At 39.8% G+C, this 13,516-nt stretch overlaps 3 protein-coding genes across 3 annotated transcripts; all 3 read right to left on the minus strand.

Annotated features, from left to right (window-relative positions):
* Positions 1–1,527: 1,527 nt before the first annotated feature.
* Positions 1,528–4,726, minus strand: LOC306830675 (extracellular calcium-sensing receptor-like; the record flags this gene model as incomplete). Its single annotated transcript, XM_079354271.1, has 6 exons — positions 4,590–4,726; positions 4,175–4,460; positions 3,202–4,026; positions 2,874–3,104; positions 2,574–2,697; positions 1,528–2,441 (listed from the first exon to the last, which is right to left on the minus strand). Exons 2-6 carry the CDS (start codon positions 4,424–4,426, stop codon positions 1,528–1,530), a joined length of 2,346 nt encoding a protein of 781 aa, XP_079210397.1. The 5' UTR covers positions 4,427–4,460; positions 4,590–4,726.
* An 807-nt stretch (positions 4,727–5,533) lies between these two features.
* Positions 5,534–8,869, minus strand: LOC306829988 (extracellular calcium-sensing receptor-like; the record flags this gene model as incomplete). The annotated part of the gene is made up of 6 exons (XM_079353205.1): positions 5,534–6,438; positions 6,587–6,710; positions 6,900–7,127; positions 7,216–8,022; positions 8,327–8,615; positions 8,721–8,869. The coding sequence occupies 6 exons, from the start codon at positions 8,867–8,869 to the stop codon at positions 5,534–5,536; spliced, it is 2,502 nt and encodes an 833-aa protein (XP_079209331.1).
* A 1,261-nt stretch (positions 8,870–10,130) lies between these two features.
* On the minus strand, positions 10,131–13,190 carry LOC306829989 (extracellular calcium-sensing receptor-like; the record flags this gene model as incomplete). The annotated part of the gene is made up of 6 exons (XM_079353206.1): positions 10,131–11,050; positions 11,208–11,331; positions 11,452–11,679; positions 11,761–12,504; positions 12,589–12,877; positions 12,967–13,190. 6 exons carry the CDS (start codon positions 13,188–13,190, stop codon positions 10,131–10,133), a joined length of 2,529 nt encoding a protein of 842 aa, XP_079209332.1.
* Positions 13,191–13,516: the final 326 nt, after the last annotated feature.

Raw genomic sequence — 13,516 nt, forward strand, 5'->3', positions numbered from 1 at the left:
TGGCTGCTTTCTGGCAAACAATGTAATTCCCTTAAAGCAGCTTCTATAAATCCAGCATTTGACAGTGTTGGTTTTAGTATAGTTAAAGGCGACCTAGTTCTGTGTTCAATTTTCATTTCCAGTTACCCTGGGATGATACACAAGACAATAACTTTTTTTTTGCAGTTGGAACATTATCTCAACACAACCATTATTAACGTCTTTCCTCCGACTGATCTCTAGGCTTTTGTCTTTGTTTGCCCTCGCTTAGAAACAAAGTCCCTCTGATTATTGTTTATTATCAAAGCTCTGAATCACAGTAAAAGTGATCTTATCATACCTAACACAAGGCGTGGTGCAGTAAACGAGTAGTTATGAGGTCAAACCTGGGCTCAATGATTTTAATTAAGGTTAGATGTTTGTACACATCCAATTCAGCAGAGAAGTTATACTGGTAGATTATTTATATCTGATATGAATGACAGTAAACGACCCTTCTTCAACACTGGTTTGTATGCACAGACAAAATATTTAAATATATGGAAGCAAATTATTTAGTTAAGTGAGGTTCTCTCAATGAAAATCTTTTTTGTGTGTTTTAAATGTATAATATGAAGAATCAGGTTGCTATGTTTACATTAAAAGATCTGATTAATAGAAAATAAGAAAACAATATGAAACCCATGATATATATATATATTTATTATTGATTTTATTTCATTACCTCAAATATTTTCAACAGCAATGAAACCGGACCATGTCTTGTGGTGGCTGCCAAGACAGACAGAATTTTTTTATTGTTTCCAACTTCAAAAACCGCTAAACTAGCGGTAGCTGCTATACTGAAAGCTGCCGTACTACTTTGATAAAAATGTCATGTTAATTATACCTGGTACATCGTTGGGAAACATATTTGCTTTTTCTGGTCAATTTTGTCCATTCGTATTAACTATGGTCAACCAAGATTTATTTTTCACCAGAGGGGGAGGGGCAGTAGCAGTGAGAATTACCTAGTATGATTCCCCGCGAGACTCAATGCCAACTTTTGTTATTGTTTTGATAAAGAGCCCTCATGGCGGTAGATTTTACATACTTTGCATTTTAATATTAAGACCATAATGTCTTTAATAAAGAAATGGTATACGGTTCAAAATAAATGTGATGGACTGACTTGTGTTTTTGTTATTATGACATTTTATTAATAATTCAAAGTTTGTCAATACAATGAATCAGACATACAAACTAAAATCATGAAGATGATGCTGTACTGCAAAACGTTTTTGTGATGTTATCAATCACTCTAGTTTCCTGAATTCTCTACAGTTTTGTACTATTATTGTAAGCATTGAATCAATTTCAAAACCCTTGATGCACACCATACAGATGATTTAACAAATAATTTGCCATTTAATCTAAAATGTACAGTGGTTGATAAGTGACCACACAATTTACGTATGTTCAGAAATATTAGCATGTGAAGTGTTTATACATGGAATAAGAAGAGGCATACAAAACTGGTAAATAATTATAAGTGATTTTAGAAAAATCTCAAAGAAATTTTGGGTTCACTTTACTCATCAAATGTTTCCTGGTATTGTTCTCAGGCTGTAATAAGATGATGTAGCACTTGGGCAAAAAAATACAAAACAGCATTCCATAACTTGAAGCAAGAATGGCAAATATTTCCACAGCCACAGTGAACTTTCCAGGAGAGCTGGCATATGCTGGGATAAAGGTGATCCAGACTGCACAGAATATCAGCATGCTAAAGGTGATGAATTTAGCTTCATTGAAATTATCAGGCAGCTTTCGAGCTAAAAACGCCAGAACAAAACACAGGATAGCAAGAAGGCCTATATATCCCAACACAGCCCAGAACCCTACAGGTGATCCAAGGGCGCACTCAAGGATAATCTTGTCCTTATAATGTTTCATATTTTTGAAGGGAAAGGGAGGATTGATGGTCAGCCAAAGAATGCAAATTAAAACTTGTATGAAAGTGAAAGCTAGGACACTGAGTCTCTGCTGGGAAGGCCCAAACCATTTCATCACATTACTGCCTGGAAGTGTCGCTTTAAAGGCCATCAATACAACTATAGTTTTCCCTAGAACACATGAGATACAGAGGACAAATGTGATTCCAAATGCTGTGTGTCGCAGCATGCAGGACCACTCAGAGGGCCGGCCGATGAAGGTCAGAGAACACAGGAAGCACAGAGTCAAGGAGAAGAGTAATAAGAAGCTCAGCTCTGAATTGTTGGCCCTGACTATTGGAGTCTGCCTATGGTGGAAAAATATCAGGGCTATAGTCATTGCCAGGCAGGCTCCAAAGACAGAAAAGCTGACCAACAGTATACCCATCAATTCCCTGAAGGTAAGGAACTCAATAGCTTTTAAGTCACAGTGATTCCTCTCTTCATTGGACTTGTACTCAGGAGGGCATTTCTCACATTTCACTGCATCTGAAAGCATAAACATGTTTAGGCTGTACAGCACACACATCTTCAGATAGACCAATAAAGTGCTGGCAGTGATTTTGCCCAAAAGAAACACACTAAGTGCTATAGTAAAGGCTAGGAATCCTGCTGTCTCACTTGTGCTGTTGCTGAACTCTCCATCAGCACAGGTGATGCAATCAAAACAGCAGATAGGCTTCCCCTTGACAAAAGCCCGACGGGTCCCTGGAAGACAGCTCTCACTGCAAACAGACCTCGGCACCTGCATAAGAATGACAAAAACATTGACTTATTATCATCTAAATATGGTATATAATGCCCTTTATTGATTGAAATATTTATGTAGGGATCACAAATGTCATTGGTTTTTGATGTTAAAATGTATTTTTGATAACAAAAGGAGTCCACAGTTTTAAAAGTTCATAAAGACTTAACTACCTCAAGATTCTCGCCTGCCCAGATGGCACTCACACCTGCTTTCATCTCAAATTGTTGACCTTCAGGCCTGGAGGCATCATAGTAACCAATGGTCTCAAAGAGTATGTAACCTGTGTCACCCATCTGCCAATTCACCAGTGCATAACGTGCCACCGGGTCCCCCATCTCATCAAAGAACACATTTTCCCCAATTTTGGTTGTAAAATTGACCTTTGTTAGGTAATGCAAAACCTGCAGAAAAAAACAGTGATGCTATTGAGATACACATTACAGATTATATTTGCAGTTTTGTATATCTTCTTTGATCTAGGGATTTTTCCACGTTTACCTTCCATGGTTGTACATTTGTCCTGTCAGCACAAGTATTGTGTTCAAAAGGCCCCTGTCCATCTTTGCAAGTAAAAAGCATGTGCAATGCATGAGCGACAGCGTATGTTGCCTTGTAAACATTATTCAGCAGGCTGGCATCTGAAACATCTGTGAAACGTGTATTTGTATCCCACAGGGACTCATTCCCCGTGCAGGCTGCAACTGAACTCTGAGCTTCTGTCTCTGCAAGGGGAGTCAAGGTGCAGCCAAACACTGTCTCCCACAGCTCCATCAGTCCCTGGTCTCCCGGAGTGGTGGAAGGCCTGCTGTTAGCTAGGAAGTTCTGCAGTCCAGGGATGTGAGCATTTAAGGCTGCAAAGCCCACTGCCCCCTGCACCACTGCATAGTTCACAGCAGAGGCAATGTAGCGATAAGTGATCCAGCCCTCACTGCCCACCCACTGCAGGCCTGTCACATTCTGAGCATGAAGCTCCTTAATGAGTATGTCAAGGTCTGTACCATCAGCAAATGCAACGATGACCTTAGAGGTGGAATGCTTAATAATGTCCACTACCTCTAAGAACCACTTTCTGGGATCAGTTCTGTAAATGGCCAGAGAGTACTCAACACATACTCCCTCCTTCTCTGCTGCTTCCAGAAAAGTGGCCATTCCACCATTCCCATAGTCACTATTAGTTCTGATAGCCCCAACCCAGGTCCAGCCAAAGTGTTTCACAAGTTTTGCTAAGGCTTGGCTCTGGTAGAGGTCACTGGGTATGGTTCTGAAGAAAGAGGGGTAGTCTCTCCTGTTGCTAAGACATGCACAAGTGGCTGAATGACTGATCTGAAACACAAGCAAAACAGAGAAATAGCATACTTTTAAATTGCTTAGGATTTCACAAGAATCCCATATGCCACAATACAAGTTTAAACATGTTACTTTTCACTGACAGTCCATGTGTGTGACACCATGGATGCCTCCCAGAACTCACCACAGGAATATGAAATGGTCCCATGGTGCGAGCAATACCAATCGTCGAGGTGGAAGTAGTTTCCCCTATGACAGCATGGACATTGGAGAGTGTGCTACAGCTGCCTTCCATGCTCTCATACCTATTCATCAAGTTAAGTGATGCCCTGATTGACATAGGAATACTTGGACATGAATCAAATATCCTATAACCCAGTGTCACTCCTGGCAGCAGCTCTGAGCTGTTGTTGATCTCCTCTATTGCAAACATCATCGTGTACGCATACTGAAGCTCACCTGGGTCCAGTCTGTAACCAGGAGAGGAAAATAATTGTACTTTATGTAAAAGGCAAACATACATAAAGATACACACTGATTTATATTCACACAGGAGTAAGAATTACATTAATAATACAATTTTGTAATCCCTGCCTTACCCTTCACACTGGATTGTTCCTGGGTTGACATGAAGAGCAGGATTGACTTTGACAGGGTTCTGATGGAAGGAGAAAATGCCACCAATGTTGATGTCACCCTCTGTAAAAAACTGAGAAAGTTCTTTAGTCCCATACGTTTGACATATGGGCTTCCCTCCTTCAATTGCCAGAAAGGAAAGAAGTAGCAGATCTGCTATCAGCAGCATCATTGCTCAATATCTACTAACCAAAGACAAAATCACTCAACTCTGAGCAATTTATAGGGCTTTTCTTTTCGCTATCATAAAGCCACAGGTGCATAGATGCCACCTAGACAAATAATGTGTTTCTCTCTACCAATCACATTGCTTGTGCTGTGACTGATCCATAACGAAGCCAATAAGGAGGTCTTTTGAGTGTTGTGATAACAAGCTCAGAAACATTTTCTGATGTGTGGGCATGTCTTTTGTTGTGTATTGTTGGTTTTGTTGTAGTACTTATTTTTGCCATGAGATGAATGATTAAAACAATTCTGGACACTGGCAGACATAAGGAGAATATAATTTCTCTTCAAAGTTTGCATATTTTTTCCATTCCCCACTAACACTAAAAACAAACGTGTTATTTTCCAGAAGTAGAAAGGTTTCTATTTCCTTGTCCTAAATGTACTCATAGTCTGATACTGTAAATGGGATTGTCTTCAAGTAACTTGTATCACAAATATTGGCCCATCTCCCACATGTCTATCCCCTCTCTCTTCCTTTTCTCCGTTTCTCCAAATAAGGACATGAAAGCCCAAAAAATAAATCTTAGGGAAAAAAAGTCATTTTCAAGGATGGTATTGCACTTATATGATGTATAACATTCAGCAGACTTTGCTAAACTATATATAGGGCCAATCAATCGGTTAACCCCGAAGATTTAATATAAAAAAGCTACATTTTGCTGTGACACATCATATGGAATTATCTTAATTGGCGTCTCCCAAACATTTGTTTTTTGGTATTCCTTCCTGGTTTCAAAAGTAGAATATAACATTTTGGTGCAAAAATACAGAAAAGTAACCCAAAGCTAGAAGCAAGAATAGCAAATATCTCTACAGCCACAGTGAACTTTCCAGGAGAGCTTACATATGCTGGGATAAAGGTGATCCAGACTGCACAGAATATCAGCATGCTGAAGGTGATGAATTTAGCTTCATTGAAATGATCAGGCAGCTTCCGAGCCAGAAAAGCAAGGACAAAGCATAACCCAGCCAGAAGTCCTATATAACCCAAAACCACCCAAAACAAAATAGGTGAACCTAAATTACACTCAAGAACTATCCTGTCAACAGCTTGATCTGTGTTTTTGTGAGGGTAAGGTGGAGCAAGTGTTAGCCACAGCACACAAACAAAGACCTGCAGCGAAGTACAACTAAGAACACTTGTTCTTTGAATTGAAGCTGAACATTGAGGAACTGTGCTTGATGGCCTTTTAGCCTCGAAGGCATTAACCACTGCTATTGTTTTGGCTAACACACAAGAAATGCACAAGGCAAAAGTGATGCCAAAAGCTGTGTGTCGCAGCATGCAGGACCACCCAATGGGTTGGCCAATGAAGGTCAGAGAACACAGGAAACACAAAGTTAATGAGAAGAGCAGCAGGAAGCTCAGCTCAGCATTACTCGCTTTGACAAGAGGTGTGTGACGAAAGTAAAAAAAGACACATGACACCACCACAGTTAGACTTGCTCCAAAAAATGAGACGGCAGCGAGGAGGGCCCCCATGGTTTCTCCATAAGATAGAAACTCAATTATCTTTGGAACACATTGGCTATGGTCCTCATTTGACCAGTAGTCTATAGGACAAAGTGAGCACTCTGCAGAACCTAAAAAAAAAACAAGAAACATCGAAATGTGTTCACTCTTTGAGCAGAGTTTCTATTTGAAGGGAAATATATCTGAAAGCTGTGATTTCATTTTGATTTATTTTTGAACATTATTTGTCATAAATATGTCAAGAACACTTATACTCACTACTGGAGTTGCTGATCTCTCCAGCAGCACAGGCAATGCAGGAAAAGCAGCAGATGGGTTTGCCTTTAATCATAGCCTGACGAAAACCTGGCAGACAACTCTCACTGCAGACGGACTTTGGCCTCTGTAACAACAACACAAGTCAGTTCATATTATGTTCACTTATTCGTCTTATTTTTATTTTTTTTCTTGAAAGCTCTAGGTTAAGTTTCAAACCTTGATTTTACACATATATTCTACAATTGGTAATTCAGCCTAAACACATCTTACGGTACATAAAATCAATAAGAAGCATATGTAAAATGTTCAACACCTTATGGGATCCTTTAGCCCAGGTTATGTTTATTTCATTTATAGTCAACTGCTTTCCATTGGGTAGTGAACCATTGTAGCTCCCTATAGGCACAAACACTGTATCTCCTGCTGGGTTTCTCTGCCAATTCACCAGCTCATAAATTGCTGCAGGGTCACCATTTCCATCAAAATATTGCTTTTCTTCTGATCGGAGAGTGAAATTTACATCTTGAAGGTATTTCACAACCTAGCAATAGAGAAGAGTGACAAGATAGATTAAAATACTGGGAATGTAATTCAAATCATTCACACAATATATGAAGGCAACCTTTTACCTGTTTTGACTCAAAGTCATCTTTCCAGAGACATGACTGGTTCATCACTCCACCTTGTCCACATTTTAACATGTTGTGCATTGCATGAGCCACAGCATACACAGCCTTATACACATTGTTCGATATCCTTAGCTCTGACACGTCTGTGAAAGGATTTTTAATATCCTGCAGTCTCTCATAACCAGAACACTGGGGCTGCTGAGGCTGACTGGATTGGAAACTGCAGTCAAATGTGGCTTCCCAGAACTCTCTGAGCAGATTATTCTGAGGGTTCTGACTTGGGTTAACTTTCAAAAGAAACTCTTGCAAACCCTTAATCTTCGTATTTCTAATGGTGAAGCCCAGAGAACCCATTAGGATTTCTGAGTTCCTCTTATGGGCCAAATGACCTGCTGTAATCCAGGATTCACTGCCTACCCATTGAAGCCCAGTCAAGTTCTGTTTCAGAGCTTCCTCAAGCAAAACATCCATTTCACCTTGGGCAAGGAATGCAATTAAAACCCTTGCACTGCTGCTTTGGATAACTTTGACCACCTTTGCAATCTGCTCACTGCGATCAGCTGTCCTTGAGATCGCTTCTGAGTACTCAATACAAACCCCTTCCTGACTAGCTGCTTTAATAAAAGTTGCCATGCCATTGTTTCCATAATCATTGTCACTTCTAACTGCCCCAACCCAGGTCCAGCCAAAGTGCTTAACAAGTTTCGCCAGGGCTCTGCTCTGGTAATGGTCACTTGGTATGGTTCTGAAGAAGGAGGGGTACTCCTTTCTGTTACTGAGACACGCACAGGTGGCAAAATGGCTAATCTATTGGAAGAGAAAAAGAGGGGGGAAATAATCAGTTCCTTTAATCCTAAAAATCAAAGACTGACAATTTTCTTATAAGATATGTGCAGAACATGTATTATCGAATCCATGATCAGTTCATCCAAACATTAGAACAGCCTCAATAGTAACCAACAAACAACCACAATTTGCTTGGCACATCATAGTAAGATTAATATTAATCTCTGGTGTGCCAAAATAGTTTGATCAGGCTTTAAGAAAAAAAGAAATATATTGGGTCAAATAATTCAAAGAAAAAATACTATATAAACATATAAATATTTACCACTGGAACTTGGAATATCCCTAAAATTTGTAGCATCACAATTGTTGAAGAGGACTCAGAGGCTCCAATGACAGCATGAACCGAAGACTGGCTGGAACATTTTTTTCCCATACTCCTTTCTTGTCCATTCATTAAACTCATGGCTGCACGTGTGGAAGGCAGTGTTAAACCGCAGGTGTCATATAATTTATAACCAATTGTAATATTAGGTAGCAGCAAGCTGCTGTTGTTGATCTCCTCAATAGCAAAAATCATTGTTTGAGCAAAACGAAATTCTCTGAAGTTTATCCTGAAAAAAGTAAGAACATTTTCCACCAGCTGTTTTCAGACATTGTGTATCATTTACTCTTTTAAATAAGTAACACGTTATTATATCAGAGACATCAAACAGTACCTGGAACATGTTAGTGGTTTTGGAGATTCTGTGAAAAAGAGTGAAGCCTTTGAGACTTGGCTATGGATGGAAAAGGCTCCTCCAATTGTGATATCTCCTTTCCTTGATAACAGAGGAAACTCAGGGCTTCCAAGCTTCTTACAATGCATGGTATCTTCCTTGGCTCCAAAGGCTCCAAGAAAAAGCACAAACAGGAACATATTTACACTGTTACACATCTGGTGTAGGCACACAAGCACCTGCTTACTAATAAGCCTTTTTATCATTGATTAAAATGTGTATCTCCTTGGGGAAGAGTTTATGCGTGATGACTTTGGCCCTTTTAAAAAAATCTTTTGTAATGACGTCAGACTAATGTGCTATCCTTCCTTTTAGATAATGTGTTCTGTTTATAGATGTTTTTGACATTATGCTTCTCCACATTTAATCTTTGAGGAGTGTTTGCCCTGGACAACTGTATTTCCTAATAAGTATGTGTTATTTAAAATAAACCGTCAGTACTTCATCTAATTTGGGGTGGCAGTAGCTCAGTTCATAGGGACTTGGGTTGGGAACCGTTGGGTCAAGTCAAGTCCTGATCCGGACCAAAATATGGAAGTTGGTCTGGTAGCTGGAGAGGTGACAGACCACTTCTCGAGCACTGCCAAAGTGCCCTTGAGCAAGTCACCAAACCCCCACCAGCTCAGGGGCCGCCTCCGCTGTGGGTAGCCGCCGCACTCCTAACATCTCTCCATTAATGCATGTCCCCAGGTCCTGCTTGTGCATGTGTGTGATTCAGGCCTGTGTGTGAGAATCAAATCTCTAAAATAACAGAGTGCGAACCATAATGCACATGCTTATGTACGATACGTGCATTATGTTTGTGGGAGGATATGTCAGCGGAGAGCGAAAAGTGTCACCCACACTGTGAAGGCCCCAATCAGGAGATTCAACCTAAAACAAAGTCAGGAGGAGTTTTAATAGAAAGAGAAAGATTACACTCATCATTCTCAGTTTAATAAACAGCTTGTTTGAATGTAAATTAGAAATGTAGCTTTTGACTTTGAATTTTCTTGAGTATCAGGTGTAGTATTCAATAAATACCATTAAGTAATGTAAAAATGTCAGGGTTTAACAGCTGGCAAACAGTATAGCATTATGTTTGCTTTGAAGCCCATGACATATATGGATGTGGAAAAAATGACCCAAACAAACATGTTTGAATAAATAACATATAGTTTAATCCCAAGCTATGCGAATACAAATAAGATATATTCCATGATTTCTTTTGAACTGATAGAGTCTAGATTTAAATTGATTATGAATATCACATGCTTCTCTGTCAGCTGAGGTTTGAGTACACTAAAAATGTATTTTGGAGGAAATCTAAATTCTAGAAAACATTACAGATTTTTTTTTATTTATTATTTGTTAACATTTTTTATCATTATGAGACATTTTACGCATCATATGTCTCTTGGTATTCTGCTCAGGTCGAAACAAAATTATGAAACATTTTGGAAAAAAAATGCAAAAAAGTAATCCATAACTTGAAGCCAGGATGGCAAATATTTCCACAGCCACAGTGAACTTTCCAGGAGAGCTGACATATGCTGGGATAAAGGTGATCCAGACTGCACAAAATATCAGTATGCTGAAGGTGATGAATTTAGCTTCATTGAAATTATCAGGCAGCTTTCGAGCTAAAAACGCCAGAACAAAACATAGGATAGCAAGAAGGCCTATATATCCCAACACAGCCCAGAACCCTACAGGTGATCCAAGGGCGCACTCAAGGATAATCTTGTCCTTATAATGTTTCATATTTTTAAAGGGAAAGGGAGGATTGATGGTCAGCCAAAGAATGCAAATTAAAACTTGTATGAAAGTGAAAGCTAGGACACTGAGTCTCTGCTGGGCAGGCCCAAACCATTTCATCACATTACTGCCTGGAAGTGTCGCTTTAAAGGCCATCAATACAACTATAGTTTTCCCTAGAACACATGAGATACAGAGGACAAATGTGATTCCGAATGCTGTGTGTCGCAGCATGCAGGACCACTCAGAGGGCCGGCCGATGAAGGTCAGAGAACACAGGAAGCACAGAGTCAAGGAGAAGAGCAGCAGGAAACTCAGCTCTGAATTGTTAGCCTTCACCAAAGGAGTGTCCTTGTGTATTATGAATAGAGTGGCAACAATTAAAGTAAGGAACACACCAAACAAAGTAAAAAATACAAGTACTACACCCATAACCTCAGTGTGTTGTAGGAACTCTACATTTTTCAGTATGCATGCATCTCTGTTTTCATTGGACCAATACTCTTCAGGACACTTTTTGCAGTCATTAGAATCTGTAATAAGAAACAATCCTGTTATTTACCTTAATGAGTTACAACTGAAACACATTAATAATAGAGTGTACAATAACAAACTTCAACATGACGCACAGATTCTGGAAAATAAACATTGTAATCCAAGTGCCATATCGAATGTCTTTGATACATATACCTGTGCTGTTGCTGATTTCTCCCTCTGCACACAGAATACAGTCATAGCAGCAGACAGGCTTTCCTTTCTGAAGAACTTTGTGAGCTCCTGGGTGACAGCTCTCACTGCACACTGATACAGGTAACTTTAGAGGAAAAAAAAAACAAATCAAACAAACAGTTATTATCAACGTTCATCAAACTGCAATATGACAACTCTAGAACACTATTTTTAAATAGCGTTGTCTGTCAGTGATGATATTTGCCTCTGTCTTTCCTCCAGGCCACGTTATGGCTTCAGTTTTGAGGACAAACTTCTGTCCAGGGGGGCGGGAGGCATCATAATAGCCAACAGGTTTAAACTGGACTGAACCGTCCGATCCCCTCTGCCAGTTCACCACTTCATATCGAGCCACAGCTGCTCCAGTGCTGTCAAACCACACCTGATCCCCGTTCTTCATGGTAAAATTTACTCGCTTTAGGGACTCCACAACCTGAAAAACAGTTTGAGGAAATGACAAAGTATTACAAAACAAATCGTACAGATTTAAAGGGAAGTGATCAGATTGTTTTACCTGCTGGGGAGTAACTTGGACAGCTCTGTCACATCCCTGACTTTTGGAGCACTTCAGGAGGCTGTGCAGAGAATGTGCCACAGCATAGATGGCTTTGTATATGTTACTGGAGTATCTGAGCTCAGCCACATCATCAACATAATCTTTAAATTCAATTAGGTCCTGGTTTTCTTTGCATGCTGATATTTCTGTTGTTGTGTCCTTGCACCTAAACTCTGTATCCCAGAAATCTTTGATTAAGAAATCATCTAGGCCTTTTACATTGACCTTTTGCACAGCAAAACCCAGTGAACCTCCCAGCACTTGAAAGCTGGTGGGAGTCACAAGACTGTTGGCGGTGATCCAAGCCTCCACACCAATAAACTGCCGGCCCGTTACATTGTGCAGACTCAACTGCTGTAGAAGGTTGTTCATCTCAACGTGGGCAAGGAAAGCAACGATTACCTTTGCTGTGCTCTTTTGGATCACTTCGACCACTTTCAAGAGTTTTCCTGGCTCTTCCCTGTGAAATTTCTCAATATACTCCACACACACTCCTTCTTCCTGGGCTGCAGCAAGAAAGATGGCCATACCATTGTTGCCATAGTCACTGTCACTGTTAACTGCACCGACCCAGGTCCAGCCAAAGTGCTTAACCAACTGGGCTAGGGCTTGGCTTTGGTAGAGGTCACTGGCAATGGTGCGAAAGAAAGAGGGATACTCGTTCCTGTTGCTCAAACACTCACAAGTAGCTGAGTGGCTTATCTGAGAATACACAAACAGAGAGACCAAATAAGGAGGGTTTACATTTAAAATACACATTGTGATACACACAAATATCCCTCTTACCACTGGTATTTTGAATGGTCCAGTAGTGCGTGATAGCACAATGGTTGAAGAGGATTCAGACTCCCCGATAATAGCATGAACAGCTGATTGACCAAAGCAAATCTTCCCCACAGTCAACTCATTGTTGTTGATGAGGCCCATCACAGCACGCATTGATGATAACGTTGAGCCACAGTTGTCATAAATCCGATAACCGATAGAAACATTAGGGAGAAGAAATTTACTTTGGTTTATTTCCTCGATGCCAAAGATCATAGTCTGAGCGAATCGAAACTCCCTCAGGTTGACCCTGAGATAAAAAAGATCATATCATTTTGTATACAGTGTGACGCAACTGAAAAGAAAATACGAAAAAAAAAATACAGTTCTGATAGTTACCTGGAACATGTTAGACGTTTAGGTTTCTCTGTGAAGGAAAGGGAAGGTTGTGTGATTTTGCTGTGGATTGAAAATGCTCCCCCAATCATGACATCTCCCTCTTTAGACAGAAGAGGGAACTCTGGATTCCCCAGTATCTGACAAAAAGGAGCATCCTTCTTCTCTGCAGCTCCAAAAGCAAATAGAATTCCCATAAATATCTGCCCTGTTATCACATGTGGCATTTTCCCCTCCCTATAACTGATGGGGCAGAGCCACCCAGGTCAGGAACGAACCTCTATTTATATACTGACTGACCTCTTATTAACCAACCAGATATAAGAATTACATCATTTTGATTGTTTTTTGAAATAATTGTTTGATTGGTTGATTACTTTGATTTTATGGTAGGTGTAGTTCAATGCTGGATGGATTTTTTAAAGATTAAATTGTCCAAAAACCCATGAAATATAAAAAGAAAGAGTAACTATACTTATAACTTACAATGTCTGACATCTATTATAATAACATTCTAATTTAGTTCATTCTATTTATTGATTTTTTCATTAAG

This window comes from Symphodus melops (assembly GCF_947650265.1).
Source record: "Symphodus melops genome assembly, chromosome: 10".
Taxonomy (NCBI): Eukaryota; Metazoa; Chordata; class Actinopteri; order Labriformes; family Labridae; genus Symphodus; species Symphodus melops.